The 25,543-nt window shown below is 43.3% G+C and overlaps 1 protein-coding gene across 2 annotated transcripts in view; it reads left to right on the top strand.

Annotated features, from left to right (window-relative positions):
* Nucleotides 1–2,495: 2,495 nt before the first annotated feature.
* The window catches only part of eva1c (eva-1 homolog C (C. elegans)), a 92,692-nt gene continuing 69,644 nt past the window's right edge, over nt 2,496–25,543 (top strand). For both annotated transcript variants that reach the window (XM_069888759.1, XM_069888758.1), the window contains exons 1-2: nt 2,496–2,585; nt 2,928–3,128. In XM_069888759.1, the coding sequence (XP_069744860.1) occupies nt 3,017–3,128 (112 nt within the window). In that variant the 5' untranslated portion in view covers nt 2,496–2,585; nt 2,928–3,016. The remainder of the gene's footprint in view (nt 2,586–2,927; nt 3,129–25,543) is intronic.

Raw genomic sequence — 25,543 nt, forward strand, 5'->3', positions numbered from 1 at the left:
TGTGATAAACTGTGTGCTTCCTTGTATCTTGCAATAAGGTTGCTTGATCAGAAGCCATTAAATCTCGAGCAGAATTCACATGAAACCTCTACAATATTTTCTAGAAAATTACTGTGCAAGTGTTCAAACGAACCTCTACAATAGCAGCGTGTAGCAACCGTTGAATGGTTGAATTTTGATTTTGAATTTCATAGATCCGTATGTGGGAGAAACTTTGTGTCAAAGATATATCCTTACAATTCACTACGGATCAGTTATAGATTCTTATACGAATGGATCTCAACTCCCTCAATATGATTTTGCAGTTGTACTGCCTCAAATTTGTTTATCTAATTGATACAACTGAAACTTAAGGAATTACTATGTTTCCTTTCAATGGTCAATACTTATTTGAGATAAACAAATGAGGATAGAAATGTCGAAGGCGAGGTGGCACTCTGGGGTTGTAGCACCAGAGGGAGTGCGTTGCAGTCTCCTGCAATTTTAAATAATAAAATGTTACAACATCTTTATTCTAAAAGTTGTTCATTTCAGCAACGGGAAAATTGCGAATTTTAGTTCACACATGGAGTACAACTTCGAGATTTTAAGTTTTTACGGTGCAAATTAGGTCTGTGACGGGACACCCCCCCCCCCCCCCCCCCACTTGCTTTTGACTCCTTTATCTGAAAGGCAAAATTGGACTTAAAACTTCAACAATGTGTATTTCAAGTGACTGGGATTCCAGGAAGATGGGAATGGTGCCCTTAGAAACTATGCTTGGTCATTTTAAAAAAGTTTCTTGGCAAAACAGCAATAGACGTCACAGGTGCGTAACTTTGCTTCTGGACACTGAACTCTTCCGAGCAGGAACTGCTCCGGTCGATTGCCACCTTTCATGGGCACCATCGTTTCAAGTACAGTGGACGTTGAAATGCGGACTCACTTTTTTTCCAACGTCACCACACCTGACTTGTAGACATCTGAGCTCTTGGAGTCTGTGGTTCATCAGAGAGGGGGGGGCGGATAGCAGCCTCCATTCGTGCAAGGTTAGCGGGGTAAACAGGACGATCTGTTCCGCCCAGACTCGCTGACGTTCTCTTGTTGCCAATTCAACCAAAACTTTTACTGCAGTGATTCAAAAGCTTTGGTGAAAGTGACAGGACGGTGCAATAGAAGCGGAGTTGAGCGTTAAACATTTTTTTAAAAATTCGTAGTTATTGAATGCTGACTGGACAGAACTGCGGGGGGGGGGGGAAGAATAACGTGAGTATTAGGATTGCTGGAGGTCGAAACAGGGCGAGGAAGGGGATAGAAAGCAAAGGAGGAAGCGAGAAGGGACACTTTCAGCCGCCGGTGAAAGTGACCAGGAGGGACCCTTCACTGCCCCGGGGAAAACACATCCTGCTCACACTGCACGGGGGTTAGAAGCGAGGAAAAGAATTGCACCTCAAATTGGGAATGAACGTGTTTCCCCACCCAGCTGCACCGAAAGACTGTTGGGATCAAACGGTGCTGGAGCCGCGGTAGGGAATGCCCGAATTGCGCCACGGGAAACTTAATCTTTAAATAAATTCGAGCATGTCTTATGTTAAAGCGGCCGTCCTTGCAAAATAATAGGCGTTGGGCATGATGTAAGGCGGCAAGAGGGTTGAACATTGACTTTGCACGTCAGTGTAAAGCCCCTCAAACTGGGGACTAAACCATCTTGGAGGAATCAAAAAGCCCAAGAGGCAAAGGCAAGTAAACTTCAATCAACAGCTATTGTAGTTACAAGGCGTAATGATGCGGGGTGGAAAGAATTTGTATTTGTGATTTTTTTTGTTGATGCCGTATCAAGTAACTATAGTCGGTGGGGCGAGAGGCGACGCACAATATAACCAGAAGCATAAATAACACCTTGCAGTTACGTTGAGGAAATAGTAATTGCAGAAAGAACTGATTTGTAATGAGAGATACAACCCGAGCTGTATCTTCAACAGGAAATTAACGCGAAAACCTGTGGCTTTGACTCGCCACGCGAATTGGATACACTGGGGATCTGCAGGATTACCTTTATCTCCCCGCGAATTGGATGCACTGGGGATCTGCAGGGTTACCTTTATCTCCCCGCGAATTGGATGCACTGGGGATCTGCAGGGTTACCTTTATCTCCCCGCGAATTGGATACACTGGGGATCTGCAGGGTTACCTTTATCTCCCCGCGAATTGGATACACTGGGGATCTGCAGGGTTACCTTTATCTCCCCGCGAATTGGATACACTGGGGATCTGCAGGGTTACCTTTATCTCCCCGCGAATTGGATACACTGGGGATCTGCAGGGTTACCTTTATCTCGGCTATATAAAGTACACCGTTTGATCTGCTGAGTTTCTCCAGCATTGTGTTTTTATTTCTTTTTTTCGGGTGGTGGTGTTTGACCGTCCTCGTGACTTGGGTGGGGGGTGGGCGTCATCCATTCTTTTCCGCGGCCTGCGGGATTGAGTTCTATACTGCACACGTCCAAGGGTGGGATTCTGTGTCCCGCCGCAGGGGGGTGGGGGGGCTTCGATGCTTATTCCAAGCGTCCTCAAGGGTGGGGCATGGTGACCACGCGGCCCTGCAGGTGACTTTCGAACCTTTACGCGCGCCTCCAGGGTTGGGGTTCCATTCCCCTCCGCGCGCCCCCAGGGATGGGGGTTCCATTCCTCTCCGCGCGCCCCCAGGGATGGGGGTTCCATTCCTCTCCGCGCGCCCCCAGGGTCGGAGTTCCATTCCTCTCCGCGCGTACCCAGGGCTAGTGTTGTAGTCCTCTCCGGGGGGGGGGGGGGGTTCTGCTCTTCCCCACGAGCGATCTCTCCCCCCGCGCGTCCCTCAGTCGGGCGCGTTCCCGAGCTGCGCCCGTGCCCTGAGCGGACACTGTGAGTCGATCCTGTGAAGTGAGGTGACAGTTCTTTCCCTGACGCAGCGCTCCCGGGCCGAGTGCCGGACGTCTCTTGGACATGGGCGCACAGGGAAGGGTTTAAAAAGATGTGAGCCCCTCACTGCACTTGCACCATGACCCTGTTCGATGGATGGCAAGGGAGACAGATACCAGCGCTCGCCACCGTCATCTACCTGCTCGTCCTCATCCGGACCAAAGAGATGAACGCGTCGAGCATCTTCTCAAGTAAGCGAGCGAGTTAACAATTGTGCGCAGAGACCCCACGTGCATTTGACAACGGTCTCAGAGCAAAAAGTTCAAACAAGAGGTTCTGCATTTGTTTCAGTCTGATACAAGATTTGGTGGCCTTTTAAAGTGAAGTGTCTTGTTTCTTATTGTCCCACAGGCACCAAACACATCGTTCTGTGCTTTAGCAGCGCATCTTGACTTGTTTTCTGTACAATTGGGTGAAGCTTAATTAACATGGCAACTTTCCATTTGATTGCTACCTGTCGGAGAGCTATCATTTTAGTGTGCTGGTGTTAACTCAGCTCTGCTTCCCCACTTAGCATGTTTGAAACTCCCTTTTTGCACGACATGCTTTTAGGGGAATCGTGGTGACCTTGTGAACCTCTTGTCTGGGTCATTTGATTGCCTCCACAGAGATTCGTGGAGCAGGGAAACAGGCCCTTCAGCCCAATTTATCCATGCTGACTGAGATGCCTTCCTGAGGTTGTCCCTTTCCTATTCTGCCATCTCTCCCAAAAGTATTTTCAGCCTCTTCAACTTCCTCCGGGCAGCCAACCTGCTCCTCCAATCCCCTTTCAACCTTTTTTCCCTATCACCTTCAACTTATGCCCTCTAGTTTTTGATACCCCATCCTCTGAGAAATCCAGCCACCTGCTTTATCTAATGCAGGCATGCTTTTATGTAGGTCCCTGTGGTCACCTTTCAGCCTCCTGTAATTTAGAGCTGTGGTTTTCAAACTTTTTCTTTTCACTCACACACCACCTTCAGCAATCCCTATCCCTGTGATTAGTAAAGGATTACTGAAGATGGTATGTGAGTAGGGGGGGAACCACTGGTCTAGACCCAATTGTTTCTGAAATATTTTGCTTGAGAAAAATGGTCCTTGGCTCATTTCCTTTGGAGTTCTGAAACCGTGCATATAACGAGTCAATGAGCTATGATTAAAATAGTGGTTTTCAAACTTTTTCTTTCCACCCACATCCCACCTTAAGCAATCCCTTACTAATCACAGAGCACTTATGGCAGAGTGGTATGTGAGTGGTAAGAAAAAGTTTGAAAACCACTGATCTAGAGAAATTCCCACTGTCCCCCACCTCAGCCTATCCAGTCTCTCCTTCTAACTCAAACCTTCCAGTCCTGGAACCATCATTGTGGATATTTCCAGCTCGATTACATTTTTCCTATAGCTGGGTGACCATAATGGGCACAATACTCCGTATTACAGTGGATCAAATCCCATTTCCCTTCTACTTGTGTTAAAACTGATTTAAATATTATAAATTTAGGCTATTTCATTTTAAAATTCCCTTTGAATGTTCCTATATGCATAGTTTTTCCCACTACATATTTAACTGTAATAAAAGGGTAGTTGGCAAATGATCTCCCAATTTTTCCATCTTTGCCACTGTTAGGCAGTTGCTAAAGTTACTGTTTTGTTATGCATTATTTCCATACTACTGAAAAGCAATTTTGTTTGACCATCAGTGCAAGATAACTCAAGAATGTGAGTACACTGAACTCGGGCATTTAATATCTTGCTAGAAGTTTATTTTCTGTCCCACTTGAAAATCATATTTGGTGCAGCATATTGACAAACTATTGTTAAAATGTTTTCGCTGCCTTACTATGCTCAAATATTATGCAAGATAAACAGGGTGAGGTGGAAAATACATAGTGAGCAAACAGTGCTTGGAATGATTTCAATGCACACCAAAGAGTAGTGGCAGGAGTTACCTCATGATTTGAATGTTTTATAGAGCTGTAGGCATTGAACGTCGTCAGTTTGAAGTATACAAGATCTTGAGAAGCATGGATAGGAGAGAGAGTCAAAACCTAATTCCCGTGGGTTAAGAGGGAATGTTTAAAGCGATTTGAGGGCAAATATGCCCAGTGAGAGGCTGTTACCAGGAACGTAGAGAAAATGCGGGATCTGATACAGTCACAGAGTTTAAGCAGCGTTTAGAAGGACGTGAAACCTAATGTGGGTAAATATTATATGGGCAATTGGTGTTGGTGCTGTACAATTGATCAGCAAAAGGAAGTGTAAGGCACACCTTCCGTCCGAGAGCCTCCAGGTCACCCTTGTGCAAAGTGTTGTCCCTGTTTAGCCTCCCTATCAGGGTCACGTGAAGCCATGGATTGCAGACGGTGGATAGTTTTTACAGGCAGATTCTAGAAATTGGAATCTATGGTTGTAAAACTAAAAATGCTGGGCAGATGAATCTGCTGATCAATGGCATAAGAAGGCAATGGGAAACCACTTCAGTATTTTTCCCTTGTCTAATCATGAACTCAACATTGACTATGGTCTCAGCTCAAAGTTGTGATCCTTCACCGAAGGAGAGCAGGGGAGGCAACAACTACAATTCGAAGGATCAGCGATCATGACGGATGGAGAGATATGATTGCCCACACTGAACGGCAAGGCATTTGCATGATATATGGGGAAGAAGGTTGGCATGGATGTGACAGCCAAACGACCTGTTTCTATGCTATGCAACTCTAAGACATGGACTGATAGCCACTTGTCTAGACAATATAAATACTGTAACAAACTTGATGAGCCAAGAAGTTTAAATGTAATGCAAGGGTAGGGAATGAATTAAGATGCTTACAACTGGTGGAAATATTTTCTGGCCAAAAAGAACAAGCCATCAAATGTTCGGCTTTTGGTGTCAACTGCTGTGCTACAGGTATCTCTAATCAGATTGCTTTATATTTTTCCTTTTGAACATGCGTTTATGCTACAAGTTCCACCACTCAACAGCTGAAAATAATGTTGCTTTTGAAAATGTAGTCGTAAATATGTAGTTAAAAGTCCTCCTCAAGATTCTGGTTGCTCTCAAAATTGAAATTGGCAACTCTGGAGAGTTGACTTAATATCCAGCAGGGCTCAAGGAAGAGTACAACTTATTACCAAGGCATGTATGGTTCTTTGGATCAATACAACACCGTAAAATAGTATAACTATTCCATATAAAGGTGTCTGATGGTGTCCTTTAGCCGATAGCTTTTCTCTGTCAGGAAGTCTTTGGCTGCCACTCTCATTGGAGGACATGACCTAGACAGGATATTCAGTATCATGGGAAAAAATTGAACCTACTGCCACTGTACAAGCTCCCCATGCTGTAGCTCCAGCATCATACATTTCCCTTTAATTGTTCTTTAAATTTCATCAATTTTCCTTTCACTTTCAACATAATTAGTAAGCAGATTAACTGCAGAACTTGTAATCAGGGATGCAATGCTAATTTTTTTGGGTGCCAGAGTTCACCAAATCGGCGACAGCGAGGCGCCAGAGCTGCCCCCTGAGGTGCGGGAATGGTGTTCCAGCACTGCACCCCTGCTTGTAATCAAATTTCTGGAGTTATGTTGTAAGCTGTTTAAAAAACAACTTAACGATGGTTAACAAGACATGCTGAATCTGTGTCATTGGATGCCAATCTAAATCAATACATTAGCAAAACCTGATAACTAGTGTAATTTTTGAGGATATATACGTTATGAAAGTTTGCAGAGTTCCAAATATCTGACATTTTATGGTGTATTTTTCTCTACAAATTTAAACATGCTCTCATTTACATTGTGTGTAAAATCTAAATCTATTTTTAAGCTCAATTATGCTGTTAATTTTTTTTGAGTAAAATTGTCTATTTCTCAGTGAGCTGGTTTACATAGTTATGTAGGATGAAAGCACATGATGTCATATCTATTATTAAATACAGTTTAAAGAAAAAGGATTAGCAGGTGATTATTCCTGATGACATGGTTTTACAGGCAAAACAGAGATGGGATTAAAAATGAATTGGATGGGAGTTGGCTGTTGTATCATTTTGGTTGAAGGAACAATTGTGAAAAAGGATAATGTCAAAAAACACAAGTCCTCTTATGGATGCATACAAATCCAGTGACCCCTCTCCCCCCCCCCCCCCCCCCCCCAATGCCCCACCTTCCAAGCAGTGCAAAGAGAAAAATGTATCAAGTTGAGAGCCTTGATCTCAGTTTTAGCAAAGTATTAGGTCCTGCCTTGACCTAATTTCAGGGATGGTATAGTAGATGTCTATTTTGTATTTATTGCAGAGCCATTTATAATTACCAAGCAAGGTTAGAACAATTTTACATTTTAATAATTTGCTGATGGTACTTTATGTAGTGAAACACGAGAGTCTGCAGATTCTGTGATTGCAGTAAAAACACAGAAATGCTGGAGGATCTCGGCAAGTCTTGCAGCGTCCGTAGGATGTCAGGATATACAATCACCATTTCAGACCTGAGTCCTTCTTTTTTTTTTAAGGTATGAGTAAAACGCATGCAGGTACCTGAATGAAAAGAAAGGGCGGGGGGAGGAGTACAGACCAACAGACAAAAGGTGTTAATTGGATCTGGAGAGGAGGCCAGGAGAGAGGAATGGTGAGAATAGATTGGAAGATTGAGGGGGGGGGGTGGAGTTTGGCTCTGTGACCACAGAGCTGCAGGAAAGGAGACAGAGGGAAAAGGGAAGAGAGAGAGAGAGAGAGCACAAGAGGAAAGGAGACATAGGGATAGAGGGGCTATTGGAAAATGGAGACATTGATGTTAATGCCATATGGTTGGAGGGTGCCCAGACGGAACATGAGGTGTTGTTCCTCCAATTTGCAGGTGGTCTCAGCCTGATGGTGTATGAGACCATGGACAGACATGTCAACAAGGGAACGGAGCAGGGAATTAAAATGGTGGACAGTGGGAGATCCCCACTATTGCGGCAGACGGGGCCAAGGTGCTCAACGAAGTGATCTGTCTCTCTGATGTAAAGTAGTTGACCCCTGTAATTTCACAAGTGAAGGGTTGTTTTACTTGGACTGTTTGAGGCCCTGAATGGGGGTGAGGGAGGAAGTGTGAATGCAAGTGCTGGACCTCCTGCGGTCACCAGGGTAAGTGCCAAGAAAGTGATTGGGGAAAAGGGATGAGTGGATGAGCGAGTTTCTTTTTCGACAACAGATCCAATCAGTCCCCATCCACCACCATTCTCCTCTGGCTAGCAGAACTTGGCTATAACTTCTCCTTTGACTCATCCCACTTTCTCCAAGTTGAAGGGGAAGCCATGGTTACTCAAATTTTATAAGCTCCTTTCATGACTAAACTTCCAACCTCACCCCCCAATTAATTTTCACCTGTCCTCCTATCATATCCAATTAACACCTTTTGTTTGTTGGCCCTTTCTTTAAATTCAGACACCTACCTCCATATTACTCATACTTTGAACAAGGGCTCAGGCCTGAAACATCGGTTATATATCTTTACCTCTGATGGATTCTGCGAGACCTGCTGAGTACCTCCAGCATTTCTTGTTTTTTAGTACTTTATTTGATCTAGTTTTTGATATTTTCCATTGGGTATTTTAAAGTTGGCATGAAGACCATCTATATAGAGTGTAAGTGATCCTCCTGACCATTAGAGGGAGTCGGAGACTAGTTTGTTGCAGCTTCAAGATGGATGTCTCCACACGGTCGTGAATGAGTTCTATAGCTAATAAAGTGTAGTTGTTTTAAAATAACCTGTTTCTTTATTACAATAAAAGAAACATCACACCATCCACATAAAATACTGTATGCGCTGATGTTTAAATCTTGATCAATCTATTTTATGTTTAACATAACCATATAATCAAATTTCCTCTAAAACACTGACGTGATCCTGGCCAGTATGCGCAGCTAAGCATGGACTGGGGGAAAATGGGAAGTGTAAGTAGTTGATGTATCTAAAGTAATTAGATGCTCATTCATCTTTCTTCTGATGCTATGGGATTTTCAGAACTATGTAAGTGACAGGCTGTAAAGTAAAGGCTGAACTAGAATTTTGTGCTTAACGGGTTCCTTAAATTTATGATTGTCACACAATCATTTCAAGCAACAATATAAATCAGGGGACCCCAAACTTTTTAGACTATTGACCCTTTCATGGAATACTTGATCCCTCATTGACCCCCCAGGCATGGAATCTCGGAGCTGGATGGGGGTGGGGTTGGTGGTGCCGGTGCTGGATAGGAGGTGGGTAGGGTGGTGGCACTCAGCGGGGGCATATCTTTCTTCTACAGTCCGTCCTCCCATTCACTCTCAACTTGTTCAAAGGCCGAAGCCAAATACAACATGGCAGCCACCAAGGCCCTCTCTTGCAAGAGGCTGGCCATCCCTGCTATAGGCGGCATTTTCAGTTGATCCGCCCTTGCTTTCCACCCTGCACCCCATCCCAGCGTTTTCGACCCCTTGGATAGTGCCATCGACCCCAAAGGGGTCACTATCAACCACTTTGGACAACCCTGATATAAATAAAGCTGGCCGGGGAAAGATAATTATGATCAAGAAAAAGGCAAAAGTAAAAGAAATCATGTGGAAAAGTCATCATTGAACATTTTCTCTGAATTTCTTCAACATTTAAGATTTATTTTAATAAACTAATCATTTCAGTCCACGATATCTTCCATTTATGTAGCCCCTTTAAGAGGACTGCAAAATTGACAGAAATTTAGTGGCTCAAGGAAGACATGAAGATAAATGAGTTTGAAGCACAGCAACAAATCAGCACGGAAGCTGGCTTTTATCTGCCTTTTGAGCTCTGTGTGTTTTATATTTAAAAAATTGATGGTGGATTGGGTGGTCCAGACTTACCTATCTTTGGCCCTCCAAGGGGCAAACTCTCAGTGCTGGAGTGTGGCGCTGCAAGACCCATCTAAAATGGTCAACTTGTGTCGGCAGGTCAAAATAGCAAGGGCTGATGATGTCCTTAGCATGCAACGTAAGTGCGGGAAATTCAAGTAGTGACTTCATCAGAAATTAACAATTTTGATTATGACACTCAGAAGCTTTGATTAAGTTCTAAGACTACACAGAATGCATCAGACTATCAAATGTCTATGCTGTTCCGCTGCCAATTTGAGTGCACAATAATGACACTTCCAGGCGTGTATGTTTTGCATCACAGTTGATGCTGACACTGCTGCGATACATGCGCCACCTCTTTTGCTTCAGGAAGCCGGCTTGCAGTGTTAAAGGAGTCATGGAGCCACCTTTTCTCGGCTCCTAAGACGGGTCATGGCTACAGGAATACTGCAGCGTTCCAGTATAAAAGGGACTAGAGAAACAGGGAAACATCTTCCCAGGTCCTCTTTCCCTTTGTTCATCCCCTCCATCCCACACCACCTGAATCCAGCGGAAAGTTCCTCTCCCATCCTCCCTCACTGCCTGGTTTGGAAGCTGTACCTCCTCGGACCACAAGACCCTGCAGAGGATAGTGAAATCAGCAGAAAAGAGCATTGGGGGCTTTCTCCCTACCATGAAGGACATTTACAACACTCGATGCAGGCAAATAAACATTGTGAAGGACTCGACACACCCCTCAAAGAAACTGTTCTCCCTTCTGCTATCAGGTAGGAGGTACTGCAGCACTCGGGCCCTTACGTCCAGATTGGGCAAGGGCTTTTTCCCCCAAGCCATCAGACTCCTGTTCTCCCAGAACTTTTGGGGATAGGGTACCGTGGATTGTTAACAATTAATATTTTAATGTGTTTAACCTATTCTAACATATTTATGTAAATATGCTCGGTGGTCCTGGAGAAACACTATCTCTCGTCTTTGCTCTGCGAGCATAGAATGACTGGTAAATAAGGGTGACTTGACTTATCAGCTCTTGTCCAACCGTTCCCCTGTATTTTTTTTCTTTCCAGTCTATTTTTTTCTTTAATTGTCTGGCCTAATGTCGCATTCCTTTTGCTCTTGCTGATCCTGCTTGGCCTGCTGAGTTCTTCCAGCAGTTTTGTTTTTGGTAAGAATTAGCATTGGTGATTTGGTGGAGACCTTGCATTCTGACACATTTGCTGCCCTTGTCTAACCGGGTGGTGGACTTGTAAGCCTGCTGCTGAAGAAGCCTTGGGAAGTTGGTGCATTGTGTCCTTTAGATAGCATGAGTTTAATTGAGAGTACACTGGCATTGGGTGAGGCCGATGCTCAGGTGAGTGGATGAGATGCTGTTCAGTTTAAACACGAGCAATTCTGATCAAACACATATTTGGAAATCTCGTGAGATGCAGTGATATTTTATTTACTGGCCAGATCTAGTGAGGGAAGCGGTGAATGGAATGGAAATAGCCTGCTGATTGTAGCCCTCAGCAGGTGGTTACTGAGTTTGTTGGGGTAAGTACATGCAAGGAGAAAGTTAGGGTTTTTAGTCTGCAGGCATGTAACTGCACAATCAATGAAATTTGCCGTTGCCCGGGTAGTCTAAAAAGGGAAGTGCAGAAATTTGTAGTCAATTCCTGCACCGCGATTTATCTTGCAGGACCCCTACTACTTTTCGGGGGAAGCCACCCGTCTAAATAGCACCGCAAAACTCACCTCATGAATTCAATGTACAGCTGTTGACTCAGGCCACGTTGCTCCACATAAAAGCACCGGGACGAGCGCGCACAGGTGCAGTGTAAATGACCACAAGGTGAGTCATCATGTTAATTTATGTTCAAATTTTCACAGATTTTTCTGACATTGCTGTCTAAAATAAACACGGATGGCAATACCTTGACTACTTATCTGGAGAGTTCCAAGAGTGGTGTAGAGGGTTGTGGTCGGTTCCTTAAAGTGGGGGGTGCAGCCGAGGAGGCAATAGGATTGTAACCACCTGCTGAGGGCTACAATCAATAAGCTGTTTCCATTCCATTCAATGGATCTGGCCAGTAAATAAATAGGGATGGTAAAATTGTGTGTTTGGGATTACAAGGGCATTTCTCTTGTAAGAAAAAATGAAAACTATCATGGTTTGATAATAGGAGACGGAAAAAGGCAGAAGTCAATCAATTAAAATAATCTATAAATAGAAAGAAGAAATAGTGGGATCAGATTTAATTTCGATCCAATATGCCTAAATTGGATAGAAAAGGAGTCAGGTTATTATTATCAATTAATCTTGCCAGAATTCCTCTGAATATGATCCACAGCTCTTCACTTATTGCATATGTTTGTAATTGTGCAATGAAACTTTCTGGTTTCTGTGCATGTTAAGAGTTTTACCATTCTGATTCCCACAAGATCACAGTTAAATTTTCATTGACATTACATGGATGCAATCAGATTACAGATTGTTGGTCATGGATTTTATTGACCCATCTCAGAATGAACTCACTGGGTTTTCTTATTGAAACCCAATGCTTGCTAATAAAGATAATAATAATTAGCAGGGTTTAAAACCTGGCCAGACTGAACTCGGCCTCTCTCCATTGGCATCAGATCTATTAAGGAGAGATATATCCAGCTTAGAAGCAGAAGAAGATAAGACAAAATGACATCACCTGGGATCACACAGCACAATGGATAATGAAATCCACAGCCGCACAACTGTTTATAGTCATTGAATTCCCAGCAGGAAATGCAGATGTAGACTGGGCTGACCACAGCAGTCCTTCTATTGACTGAGAAGTAACAGAGGCAAGTTTACAAACCCTGGTATCTGGCAGCTATGGGGGATTGGTAGATGCCGGAAAAGTGAATTTTCTGGTTGCTCGAGATTGCGTGTTGTATGATTGGTGAACTAATGGTGAGCCACACCAATTCTAAACATCCATATTATTTATTTTCCACAATTTATTTTGCCAATTGCTTGAGGCCTGCTGGTTACTTCAAGTCTGGATAACCGGGATTTTACTGCACTGTTGTATGGAAACAGTCACAATCCAAACTCATGGTGAATCATCCTTATTGACATACTGTGCTCATTTTCTTTATAAATTTTAGGCCATTTAAGGAATAAGGTAAATTAATTGGTAGTGGTCTAATCATGTAGAAAAGTTTGCATTTGGAAATTAATCACAGGCACATTGCCAATATGTGAATTTTATGGAAATAGCACAATTCAAATTGCATTCAATCATCATTTATTCCAACTCTTCATTCAAACTTTTGTGACCAATATAAATAATGTCCAAATATGTTATTTCGGTGAATAGTTTTGTGTGTGAAGTGTACTCCATACAGATGACACAGCATGTTTCTTTGCAGTCAGAACAACCTTGTAATTGAGTAGTAATTACTCCCCACTGATGACCACATTAATTGTTTGAAATTCGGAAAAGTTAAATTATTTTTTATCGACTTGAAATGTCAATGGAATGTTCCATTTGATATTATTAGTGCTGGGGGACTACACTATTCTCTTTTTAAAAAGACTTGGATCCAAAGGATAAATTGGTTTTCTCATTATTGCTACATCACTGATTAAAACTACTTTGTGCATCGACCTCTTCTGAGATCGGTCATGTAGACCCATAGTTAATGGGCATAAAAGATAAACGATTTGCATTATCTTTCACTTTTTAAAATTTGTATATTTAAAAACAGTATTTCTGCATGATTTAAGTAGTTTGGCCGATATTGCCTTTTTAAGGAATGTGAACCAGAATACAATGAGTTAAAAAGTATCTATCGTGGTTTCTGCTTCTGATTAACAAACATTAATTCCCTTGGAAAGTTTGTGCACATGGACATTAGGCAAGGGCAGGGTTGTCATTCAACCCTCCATGGTTGAATTGTTGACTAATATTTGTTCATTCGATATTAGAGGTTTTATCACACCTAAAGCCATTTCAAAAATTATGAGATTTGGGAACAGGGAAAAATGTTTTGTCAGTAAGCAAGTTTAAATTCAGTTTTATAATTCTTTAATTCACGACAGTGGATGTCCGTAACTAGAGATTTCATTTTTAAAAGTATATATGATGCTGTTATGGTATAAACTGAAGGGCTCCAAACACATAAAATATAATGATGCTTCTGTGGGGAGATATAAAAACCAGGAGAGAGAAAGGTTATATTAGCATAACAGTACAGTGGTTTGTTGTACAGAGCTCTGACAATTCTTAGTTTATGTCGGTCATAATAAATGCCTAAAAATGATTACAAGGCACTAGTAGTAATGCTCGGAGTGGTTCATTTAAATGCCAAGGTTAGATTATGAATACTATGCCCACTACAACTGTGATTAATGTTTTTAGACGGAGTGGGTAGATGGTTGGCTGTGAGAATGTGGTTGGGATTTACTAGTTCTGTGCTTTTTGCGTTTAAAACTGAAAGTTGTAAAATATTTAAAATTAATTCTCAAGACCGGCATTCATTGCCCACTCATCATAGTCTGAAAGAAGATGACCACTTCAAAAGGTCAAGCAAATATCACAGATTTGTGTTGCCTGGAACACACCCCTTTGTTTAAATGAGATTATTGAAACTCTGGAAATCAAGAAGATCTGCAGATCTAGTGTAATACACTAAATGTTGGGGAAACTCAGCAGATCATGAGCACCCACAGGAAGTAAAAGGCAGTCGGCATTTCAGACCTGATCCCTGAATAAAAAAGGATGGGGGGGCTGGTGTTAGGAGGAGTAGGGGAGGACTACAAGCTAACGGGCAGAACATCGAGAAGTTCTTTATCCTCAAAGGTATGCAGAGGGCAAGACAGAGGCAGCGTGAACTGAGCCAACTCCAGACTGACCTGCAGCAACAACTCCTCCTTCTGCAGTCAAGAGGGGTGGATGTGAGGGAGGAGCTCAGAGAGGTGAAGAGCTGGCAAGCCTTGATGCCCTCCAAGATCATCTTCAGATCCAGAGTCCGCACAGTGAAGCAGGATGAGGCGTGCTCAAGTTTTTTTTCTTCCAAAAGGTTCATAGAGGAAGTTCTGTAATCCACAGCCTGAAGGAAGAGGATGACTCAATTACATCCTCACATTCAGAGGATCAGAAGATCCTTTTATGCCTGTCTGTAAGACACTAAGGCTACTGACAGAATTGTCTCCCAAAACTTCCTGTTCTTTATCATGGAGGGCTTAGATGACAGCAAGTGAGAATGTCTGTATCAGCAGATTATTCTGGGGGAGCTGTCAAACTCCATCCATTGCTTTGAGCTGAGTAAATCTCACAGAAGCGATGTCCTACTGCCTGAGTTATTCATGGCTCTGAGGGATTGTGTGGGCCCAGTCCTGCTGGAAATATACAGCGCTATGCTCCTGGTAGGAAGCATGTCAGACTCCATAAGGAAGGGCATCGTCACCCTCATTTACAAACAGACTGGGGAGAAGGAGCACATCAAGAATTGGAGACCTATTTCATTAGGCCCTTTCAGGTGGACTCTCCGCCTTAAGGGCGGCAGCAGGAGCAGATCTTAACCTGCAGACTCAGCTTTCACGTGGCAGCCCTAAAAGGCTACTTGCTGCATTACCTGGGCCACCTTAAAGTGCCTATTCAAATCGAGGTGCCTTGGAGCGCCCTCCAGAGCCCATGGAGAATGGCCGACTGGAGCTGTAGCTCCACCCACTGACATGATGTCAATTGAAGTACACCAAAGCAGAAGAGCACTGGATTATGGCAGACTCAGAGCAGGCAAGGGAAATGCATTTCATGTTATCAGCCTGTGTTCAGTCTGAGATATGCTGAATCCTCGGTAAAGCCATTAATCTATTGAAACTCTGATCTCCTCCATGCACACTGTCTGTGGGTTCTGGAGGAGGGTTGGTGTTGGCGCCTCGGAGGCACTCTAGAGGCCGCATTCAGGTGAGTAAATCTTTAGCCACAAGGGGGAGATTTTGCAACTTTACAAGGGGTGTTCAGGCAACCTGAAAGGCCATGTTGTTAAATGTTGACTACAAAATTCACCCAAATCAGACCTGCATAGTTCTAGGAGGAAGATCTCTGACAGCCTCTTGCTGCTCATGGATGCCATCGGCCATGTGCAGGACAGGGGGGTGGATGCCTGCCTGGTCAACTTAGACCAGGAGAAGGCTTTTGACTGGATATCACACACGTACATGATGGATGTGCTCTCCAAAATGGGAGGGATTCAGGAATTAGATTAAACTGCGCTACACAGACATCTGTTGTGTAGTCCCAATCAATGGGTGGGAAACAGATGGCTTCCCCATCAAATCTGGAGTTAGGCAATGCTGCTCACTGTCTCTAGTTTTATTTGTGTGTTGCATATAGCCCTTTGTAAAATCCACCAGGATGGACGAGGGCATAAGAGAGTGACGTTGCCAGGCTGTAGAGGCACTCAGGTCAAGGGCTCCCTGTATATGGACAACATCGCCATCTTCTGTTCGGATACATAATTAGTCTGGAGACTGACCAGCATATTGCAGGCGCCAGAGTAAATCAGTTGAAGAGCAAGGCAATCTTCTTTAGCAACTGGCCCGACTGGTCCACCATCCCTTTTAAAGTTCGATCTGACTAACTGAAGGTACTGTGGATCTGGTTTGGAGGGTTTGAAATGTGAAACAAGAATTGATTGGGGTGGATCACTAAGGTCCACCAAAAATTAGGTGTATGGGCGTGGCCCTCCCTCTCAATAATGGGGAAGAACCTGGTCATCAGGAGCAAGGAGCTCTTGGTACTACTCAGGTGTGGCCTCTCTCCTGCCCTACACCCTGGCAGTTACCAAAGCAGTTTATCGATTCATATGGGGGTCCAAAATGGATAGGGTGTGAAGGAGCACCATACACAAGTCGCCAGAGAATGGGGGCAAGGACATACCCAACATGGCCCTCATCCTGATCACCATCTCCATGTGTGGCTGCATCAGGCTGTGCATGGAACCAAAGTACAAGGGCACCAAGGTTATACCTGTACCAGTGAAGGATAGGCCTGCCCCTTGTGGCATGCAATGTCACAGTTAGCTGGACTTTGCCACACCACTTATCCTTATGAAAAAGTTTTTCCAGAACAATACCTTTGACTAAAAGGCTATCAGACAGTGGTAAGCACAGAAGGTCCTGCAGAAACAGAGATGAGGATCCGGTGGGATGGTTCCCTGAACATGCAGTCCAGGTCATCTGGTGGAATGTCTCATCGCCAGGGCTCATAAGCAAGCACCAGGACTTGGCCTGGCTGGGGATGAGAGAAGCCCTGCCAGTGAGATCCTTCTTGTACAACCAGAACATCAGCCTCCACGTCTGCTGTCCTTGAGACAGCTGTGGTGGAGTGGAGACTGTCGCTTACCTCTTTGGTGAATGCAGAGTGTGTGGAGAAGGATGAAGGGATTCATGTCACAGTTCATCCCCTGCGGCAGTGTAACAGAGAACTCTGATCTACAGCTATTCCCAGGGACACACCCATGGCCCAACATCCAGAACTGCTCGAAGACTCGGTGAAAGAAGCACTTTGGTCTGCCTGAAACCTGTTGGTCTTTCAACGTACTGAGATGTTGGTGAGGGAATGCTGCCGACCAACGCATTCCAGGCCTTAGGAGTACGTGCTAAATAACTCACTGAAGCTTGATGCAGACAAAGGAAGGGTGCCTTGGAGAAGGACCACAGTCTAAAGTCCTCCCATTACCGAGCACTGAGAGGCTGAGTCTGGGGGGAAGCCCCTCATCCAACATAGGAGGGAGAAATGACAAGGTGCCATAGCGGTGGTGATGGGGTATTGAGAGAACATATGTAACAATGCACATTGATGGAAATGTATCGCTATGACTGACATTATGAGTGTAAAAAGACTTGAACTCTTTTCTTGTTTTCTTGCGGAATGGTAACAGGCCATTTTGGCTCACAATTCCATGCTGCCAAATTTACACCCAATTAACCTACACCCCCAGTATGTTTCAAATGGTGGAAGGAAACTGGAGCCCTTAGGGGAAACCCATGCAGACACAGGGAAAACGTATAAACTCCTTACAGACAGCGCGGGATTCGAACCCTGGTCCAAATCGCTGGAGCTGTAAAGACATTGTGCTAACTGCTACGCCAACCATGCAGAAACAACAAGGTGCCGTAGTGGTGGTAATGGTGTATTGAGAGAACAATGTGAAAGGTACATTGATGAGAATGTATCAATATGACGGACACTATGAATGTAAAAAGTCATAAACGGTTTTCTTGTTTCGTAAATAATTTATTGTGAATTAAGTATATTTTTGGAAATTAAAAAAAATCTTGTCATGGTTCATCCCTAGCAGCAGTGTGACAGGAGGCACTCTGATCTGCGGGCTGTTCCCAGGGCCACTGCCCAAAGCCTGTTGGCCTTTCAGCACACGGAGATGTCAGTGAGGGAATGCTGCTAACTGGCACATTCCAGGCTGAAGGATTACGTGCTGAGGGACACCCTGAGGCTTGGTGCTCCCAGCACGAGGACACTATGGGTTAGTTCACAGTCTAGAGTCCTCACATTACCAAGCATTGAGGGGCTGAGTCTGAGGTGAAGTCCCTGAAGCAACAAAGGGGGGAGAGGCAACAAAGTGTCACAGTAGTGGTAATGTGTAAATAGAATCCAATGTAACAATACACGGTGACAGGAATATATGGATATGAAAGAAAGGGTGTGAACAGGCTCTGAACGGTTTTCCTTTTGTAAATAATTTATTGTGAATAAAACTATTTTTGCTTAAAAAAAAAGAACTGTTTGGGTCCCAAATAGTGGTGAGGAAGGAGGTTAAGTCCAAGTGTAGCATTTCTGGTAGGTATCAAGGGGATGATTGGTGAGAAGCGATGAATGAACGAGGGAATAGCAGTGGGAATGATCCCTCCAAAAACAGGGAGGGGAAGAAGTGTCTGCAGTTCTGGTGGTGGGATCCCATTGCAAGTGGTGGAAATTGTGGACGGCTCAGAGGCTGGTGGGTTGGTAGGTAAGGATGAGAGAATTCATTTCCTTGTCACCTCTGGGGGAGGGGTGGAAGAGGCTAGGGCAGTTCTGCTGGAAATAGAGTGCTGAGATAATGGCAGTGGAGGAGAAGCCATGTCAGATCACTTCTCAGCCTCTTCATTCCAGGGTAAACAGGCCCTGGCTATCAAATCTCCATGCTTAACTAATGTCTTCTAATCCAGGCAACATCACAGTGAATCCCCTCTGAAATCTCTCCAGTACAATTGTATTTTTTTTTTGTAGAGTGGCAACCAGAACTGCACACAATACTACAAGTGCAGTCTAAACGTGTTTTGTAAAGTTGCAACATAACATCACAATTTTTTGTACATTTTGCCCCAAGTTATTAAGGTGAGTGTGCCACGGGCCTTATTCACTGCTGTACCTTACCTGCGTTGCCACTTCCAGGGAACAATGGACGTGAACCCCAAGGTCTCTCTGCTCTTCAACATTCCTCGGTTTTATATATGTATATCCTACCCATTTGACTCCCATATGCCTTAACCTTCTGGACCAGCCTACCAATCGGATCTTTTCAAATGCCCAACTAAAATCTATATACATAACCTCTTTTTAAAAAAAAAATTAAGTTAAAAGGATTGTTCCCCCCTCACAAAGCCAGGCTGACTATTCTGGTAAGCCCCTGCCTATCAAAATATGCCTAAATCCGATCCTTCAGAATGTTTTAAAATAATTTCCTTACTGAAGACGTAAGACAAACTGACCTGTAGTTACCTAACTTATCACTGCTGTCCTTAAGAAAACAGCATTAGCTATCCTTCACTCTTCGGATATCTTACCAGTGATTAACAGAAGTTTCTATCAGGCTCCCTACTTTCCCTTCCCTTGCTTCCCAAAGCATTGTGGAATATATCTGACCCTGCCCTGGGTCTTTATCTTTGTGCATTCCAAGACATCTTAACACCTCTGCCTTCTTAATACTGATCTGGTCCAGACTATCAACATACTGTGAACTCACTACCACCTTCTTCTTGGAGAGTGCAGATGAGCATTCATTGAAGACCTCATCAACATCCCTTGCCTTCGCACACATATTATCTTTTTTAGTTCCTCATAAATGTATTTATAATAATGGCCTTTTATATCAGGTCCAGTGCGTGAAAGGCTTCATTAATGTTTTTATCAGCACGCCAATGACAAAGAGTTACTTAAAATACATTTATAAGCCTTGTTAGCTGAGGTCAATAAGAGTCCACTACATTCAAATTATTTATGGACCTTTACAATTGTTCTATTTTAACTGATGATTAACTATTATTTTTGTATTCCACGGCCAAAGAACAAAATGTGCTGTGCCTTTATGTGGGATTTTAAATGTTGCTCTTACTTCTAACTGGGTTCGACTAGAGCCGCATATACAACTCGCTAACTAGATGGGATTCTTTCTCTTGTTCCTCTTCATCTACCAATCTATCTACTTATGTTTGTTAGTGAGGAGAGGTTACTTGTTTCAAGAATTAAATTTGAATGTTAAGCTGCTTTTCTAATATAGTGTAAGAAAACACCTGGTATCCAGAATGCAAACAACCGGCAGCCTTAAGTACCTTGTAGGAATTTGGAGAAACATTAAATTAATTTTAATCGAATTTAAAATGTTTCATTGTATAATGATGCTGACCCATTGCAAGTCAAGTCTATTGTCATCTGATTGCTCAAGTACAACCCGACGAAACAATGTTCTCCAGTCCTCAGTACAAAAACATGCAGACAGACAACCAGACAAATAATACATATGCAGGACAAGTATTATATTATAAAAATAAATATTGTTTTGTACAAATGAGAGTCTTGAATGGTTAGTGCGAGCAGTTCCTTCGGTCGTTCAGCTTTCTCTCTGCCCGTGGGAAGAAGCTGTTCCTCAGCCTGGTGGTGCCGGATCTGATCCTCCTGTACCTCTTCCCCGAAGTGAGCAGCTGAAAGGTGCTGTGTGCAGGGTGGAAGGGGTCCTCAATGATTTTGCACACCCTCTTCAGACTGTGATCCCAGTAGATCATGTTGATGGGGTGGGGCGGGGGGGCAAGGGAGACTCCAATGATCTTTTCTGCCACTCTTATGGACTTGTGGATTGACCTCCAACCCATTTCTCTGCAGCAACCATACCACACTGTGATGCTCTTGATAGAGCTCCTATAGAAGGTTGTCATAATGATGGCCGGTAGCCTTTCCCTCTTCAGTCTTCTTTGCAAGTGCAGTCACTGTTGTGGAGATATCCAGTGTCCATGATAGGTCACTAGTTGAATGAACTCCAAGGAACTTGGCGCTCTCCACTTCCTCCATTACTGAGTTGTTGATGTGTAGTGTAGGGTAGTCATTCCTGGTCCTCCTGAAGTCCACGCTCAACTCCTTTGCCTTGACAACGTTGAGACTTAGGTTGTAACTCTTGCACCATTTCATGTGATTTTCTACTTCTTTTCTGTAGTGGGACTCGTCGTTGTTGCTGATGAGGCCAACTGCATTGGGAAGGGCTGTGGCTGTCATATGACAGCACTACCCTCTACCTAATCAGAGGACACACCTGCTGCCAATCAAGGTTTGGTTCCATCCCAGCCATTAGTGCGCACCTTGCTGTTGGTTCCATGTAAATTACCTGGACTTCACTCTCCAGCTTTCCTGTACTTGGCCTTGGGCCATTGGTTGTTGTAATTGGATTAATGTTCCTGGCACTGAGCCATTGGTCTCCTGTAAATGATCTGGGGTGGAACCTACAGCACTATAAAGGTGCCATGTGTTCTTTGTATCTTTCTTTACCAGCTTGAGACCACCCTGCTTCACTCCAGGCTGAGAAATGTGGAAGGGTGCTAGAGAAACTATTGGTAAGATGTTCACTGTTGAGAGGATTGGGGACGCTTAATTAGTGTCCCTTGTCGATTTTTGTGTTCAGAAGCCCAAAATCCATAAAATACACCCTGGAAGCAAAATCCAGTGGTGTGAGCAAAAGTGGTGAAATAACAGGAGACACATGAAAAAGGAAAGTTATAAATGCTTCTACTCTGAAATAAATACAAACTAAAACGAAATGCTAGCAAAACATAAACCAAATTGGAGAGGATTTTAATGGTTCGTGTAGTGGTTAGCATAACACTATTACACCATATCAACCTGGGTTCAAATCCGGTGCTGTCTGTAAAGAGTTTGTAGTTTCTCCCATGTCTGCTGGGTTTCCTCCCATATTCCGTACAGGGTTTATTGATCACATGAGTTATTTTGGCAATGCCTTCTCATACTGAGCTGTATCAAATTGGAATAATATCCAAATAAAATTATATTTATAAAAAATGAATGCTTTCCTAATTATGTGAGAGTAGACCTGAAGGAGAATTGCAACTCAGATAATTAATCTTTCTAACCATTTTCTAAGTCCTGGTTTATGAATTGTCAGTGTGAATCTCAGCAATGCGAAAGAAACACATTCAGATTAACCACTTCTGCCATTTTATTACATTGCTATTGTACAGTGAATGATTTGTATCTTGTGGTTTCAGGTTATTTTGCCAGTTTTCCACAATACAAGCCATAAATATGTATCAAATTAAAACACTGTGGTTATGAATTTCTCCATACATTTTGGGCTTTAAAGTGTTTCTGTGGTAACCAAAGCACCTTGATATTTTGATGAAGAGCTCAAGCCCAGACATTGATTATCTTTGCTATATAAAGTACTTGTCAGCCACAATCAAGCCTGCAGCTGACGTGGACATTTACCCCCTCCATAAATCTTCGTCCGCGAAGCCAAGCCAAAGAAGAAAATAAAGTGCACTGTTTGACCTGCTGAGTTTTTCCAGTATTGTGTTTTTACTTAAATCATGGTGCCTGCAGGCTGTTGTGTTGTACTCCTGAACTTTACCAGAGCTCTTTCACCCTTTAGAACGAGTGGTCAGTGCCTGCAATATGGCCCAATGATACATTGCATCTTTAAGTCAGGATCTCTGTTCCATGTAACTTTTATGTTGCTGGAACTCTCCAGTCTATGCCAGTCTGGCATAGGTGTTCATGTGGTCTAAGTGATCTAACACAGAATGGAGGGCCTGCAAGTTACATCTGATATGAAAGAACACAACTCTCCATGCATTAGAGAGCCTACTCTTTATGCTCTGAGAACTTCTAACGTATCATTTCATATTGGTAAATAAGAACTGAGACAGAGATCTTGATAATGAGTTTCATGTCATATACAAAAGTACAATGTACATCTGCACCAAAATTTGTACTTGCTGCAGCCAGTCTGGAATGCAAGATATACCAACTACAATAGTTTATATCATTCCAGGATGGAAAGAGATAACAAATATAAATAACAGATGAATAAATATTCACAATTACAGTCAGTGCGGGAAAAACGTACTGTCTGAATAGTGTGTACAGATCTTTTGGAGATTTTGGACTAGTTTATGGTTTGGGTAGTAAGGGAAGGTTCAAGATTGTGATAATCATTGGATAAAAATTGTTCTTGAATTTAGAGATTGTGAACTTCACGGTTCGCTTCCTGAAGGTAGCAGGGTGAAGATGTTGTGACCAGGGGGATGGGGTCCTTTATGATGTTGGCTGATTCTTGAGGCAATGCCTCACATGGATGTTTTCAGTGGATGGAAGATCAGAGCCCATGATGGACCAAGCTTCTATGTTCCTGGGAACTTGAATTACCAAACCAGGCTGTGATGCAACCAGTCAATATTACTTTCCACAGTATACCTACAGTCACCCTAACCCTAATGCCAAATTTTGTAGCGTATTCAACGATGTGCCAAATCTCCTCAGGCTTCTTAGAAAGTAGAGGTGTTGGTGTGCCTTCTTCACAGTGCCTCGATGTGCTGGCTCCAGGAGAGGAACCTGCTTTGTAGACTCCCAAGAACTTAAAGGTACCCCTCTTCACTGCCATCCTATCATTGCAGACAGATGCATGGTCCCTAAGCCTCCCCTTCTGAAAAGCCACAATAAGCTCCTTGGTGTTAATATTGAGAGCAAGATTGTTGTTCCAGCACCACCCAACCAGGTCCTTGATCTCCATCCTGTATTCTGAATCATCATTTCCCATTATATGACCAACAATGGTGGTGTCATCAGCGAATTTATAGATTGCGTAGGAGCCAAACTTGGCCTCATAAATTATGAGTGTATAGGGAATAGAGCTGAGGACCAAGCATGGAGCCTTGAGGTGCCCCTGTGCTAATTGTCGGCGAGGAGTTGCTAATCCACACTGATTGGGGTCTGTCAGTGAGGAAGTCGAGGATCCAGTTGCAGAGGGATGCATCCCTTGGTTTTATAATAAGTTTTACTGGTATGATTACGTTAAATGTCAAGCAGTAGTCAACCAACAACAATGTAGTCAATAAACAACAGTCTGGCATAGGTGTTCATGTGGTCTAAGTGATCTAACACAGAATGGAGGGCCTGCGAGTTACATCTGCTATTGGCCTGTTCTGATGTCAGGCGAATTGAAGTGGGTTCATGACCTTCCTGAGGCAGGTTGATTTATAACCAACCTCTCAAAACACCGATAGTTGTTGAGGCAGATCAACATGATATTCTGGGCTCATATTCTTCTTGAAGCAGATATGGATGTCAGATTGCAGCAGTGAGAGATTGAAAATGTATGCAAAATGTCTGCCAGCCAGTTAATCTGTACAGGATTTAAGGATGCAGCCAGGTACATCATCTGAGGATTCACCTTCCTGAACATTCTTTTCATCTCGGCCTCCAAAACGGGGAGCACAGAGTCACCGGGGCTTGTGAGGTGCGTGATTGTTTTCCCTTTTGAAGTGAGCATAGAAGGCATTGAACTCGTCTAGAAAAAATGTATTGCACTTCATGATACTACCTTGCTTTGCCTTGGTTTGCCTGTATATGCTGGCATAGCTGCCAAGTGCTCATCTGAGACTAGCTTGGTCTGCTTGAATCGTTAGCATCCAGAAAGAACTGCGAGCTTGAAATTGGGTTTAGTCAGAATGAAATGTGACAACAATCCAGCCAGTCCTTTTTGCAGGGATCCTCTGAGACCACTGATATGGAGCCTGATCCTCACTTAGACTAATGGCCGTCAATCTAACTTGCAGAACTCTCTTCCGACCATTAGCATAATTTTCAGATCCAACTCCTGATCCCCATTTGCTGCCTTATTCACCCACATCCACTTGGCATCAGTCCTAGTCAGCAACAAAACAGTGGGGAGCTCAAGGGTGGCATGGTTATCTCAGCAGTTAGTGCAAAGCTATTACAGTGCCAGTGACCTAGGTTTGAATCCAGCACTGTCTGTAAAGGTTTTCCCTGGATGCTGTGATTTCCTCCCACCCTCCAAAATGTAAGTGGTTATAGGTTATTTTGGGGGTAATTTGGAGGCAGGGATTTAAACTGAGATGGAATTTGGTGGCTCATTACAATAATCACCTTAAAACTTTCAGATGCATGTGTTCTCAATACCTCTAAAAGGCTTGGTTCTACGAACCTTTGAGTTAATTCCCACACTCTCCAAACCTCTTGACATATGTCAGATAGCAGACTCCATAAATTCACTTCAACTGAGATCATAGGGATTAATTCCTCAAAAATTGCCTTTAATCTGCACCTGAGCTAAAATTTCAATGTGTTGCTTCGAGGCATTTACAAATCTTACCATTCACTCGTTAACCTGAAACTACAAGCTGAAAACTGAAACATCTACAAGGAAACAAATTCCAGAGCATTGCCAAATCCAATCATGCAGTCAATAATATTTGTAGAATAAAAGTCTGTCATGGTCCAAAAAGTTGGTCATGGT

This window comes from Narcine bancroftii, chromosome 7 (genome assembly GCF_036971445.1).
Source record: "Narcine bancroftii isolate sNarBan1 chromosome 7, sNarBan1.hap1, whole genome shotgun sequence".
Classification (NCBI taxonomy): Eukaryota; Metazoa; Chordata; class Chondrichthyes; order Torpediniformes; family Narcinidae; genus Narcine; species Narcine bancroftii.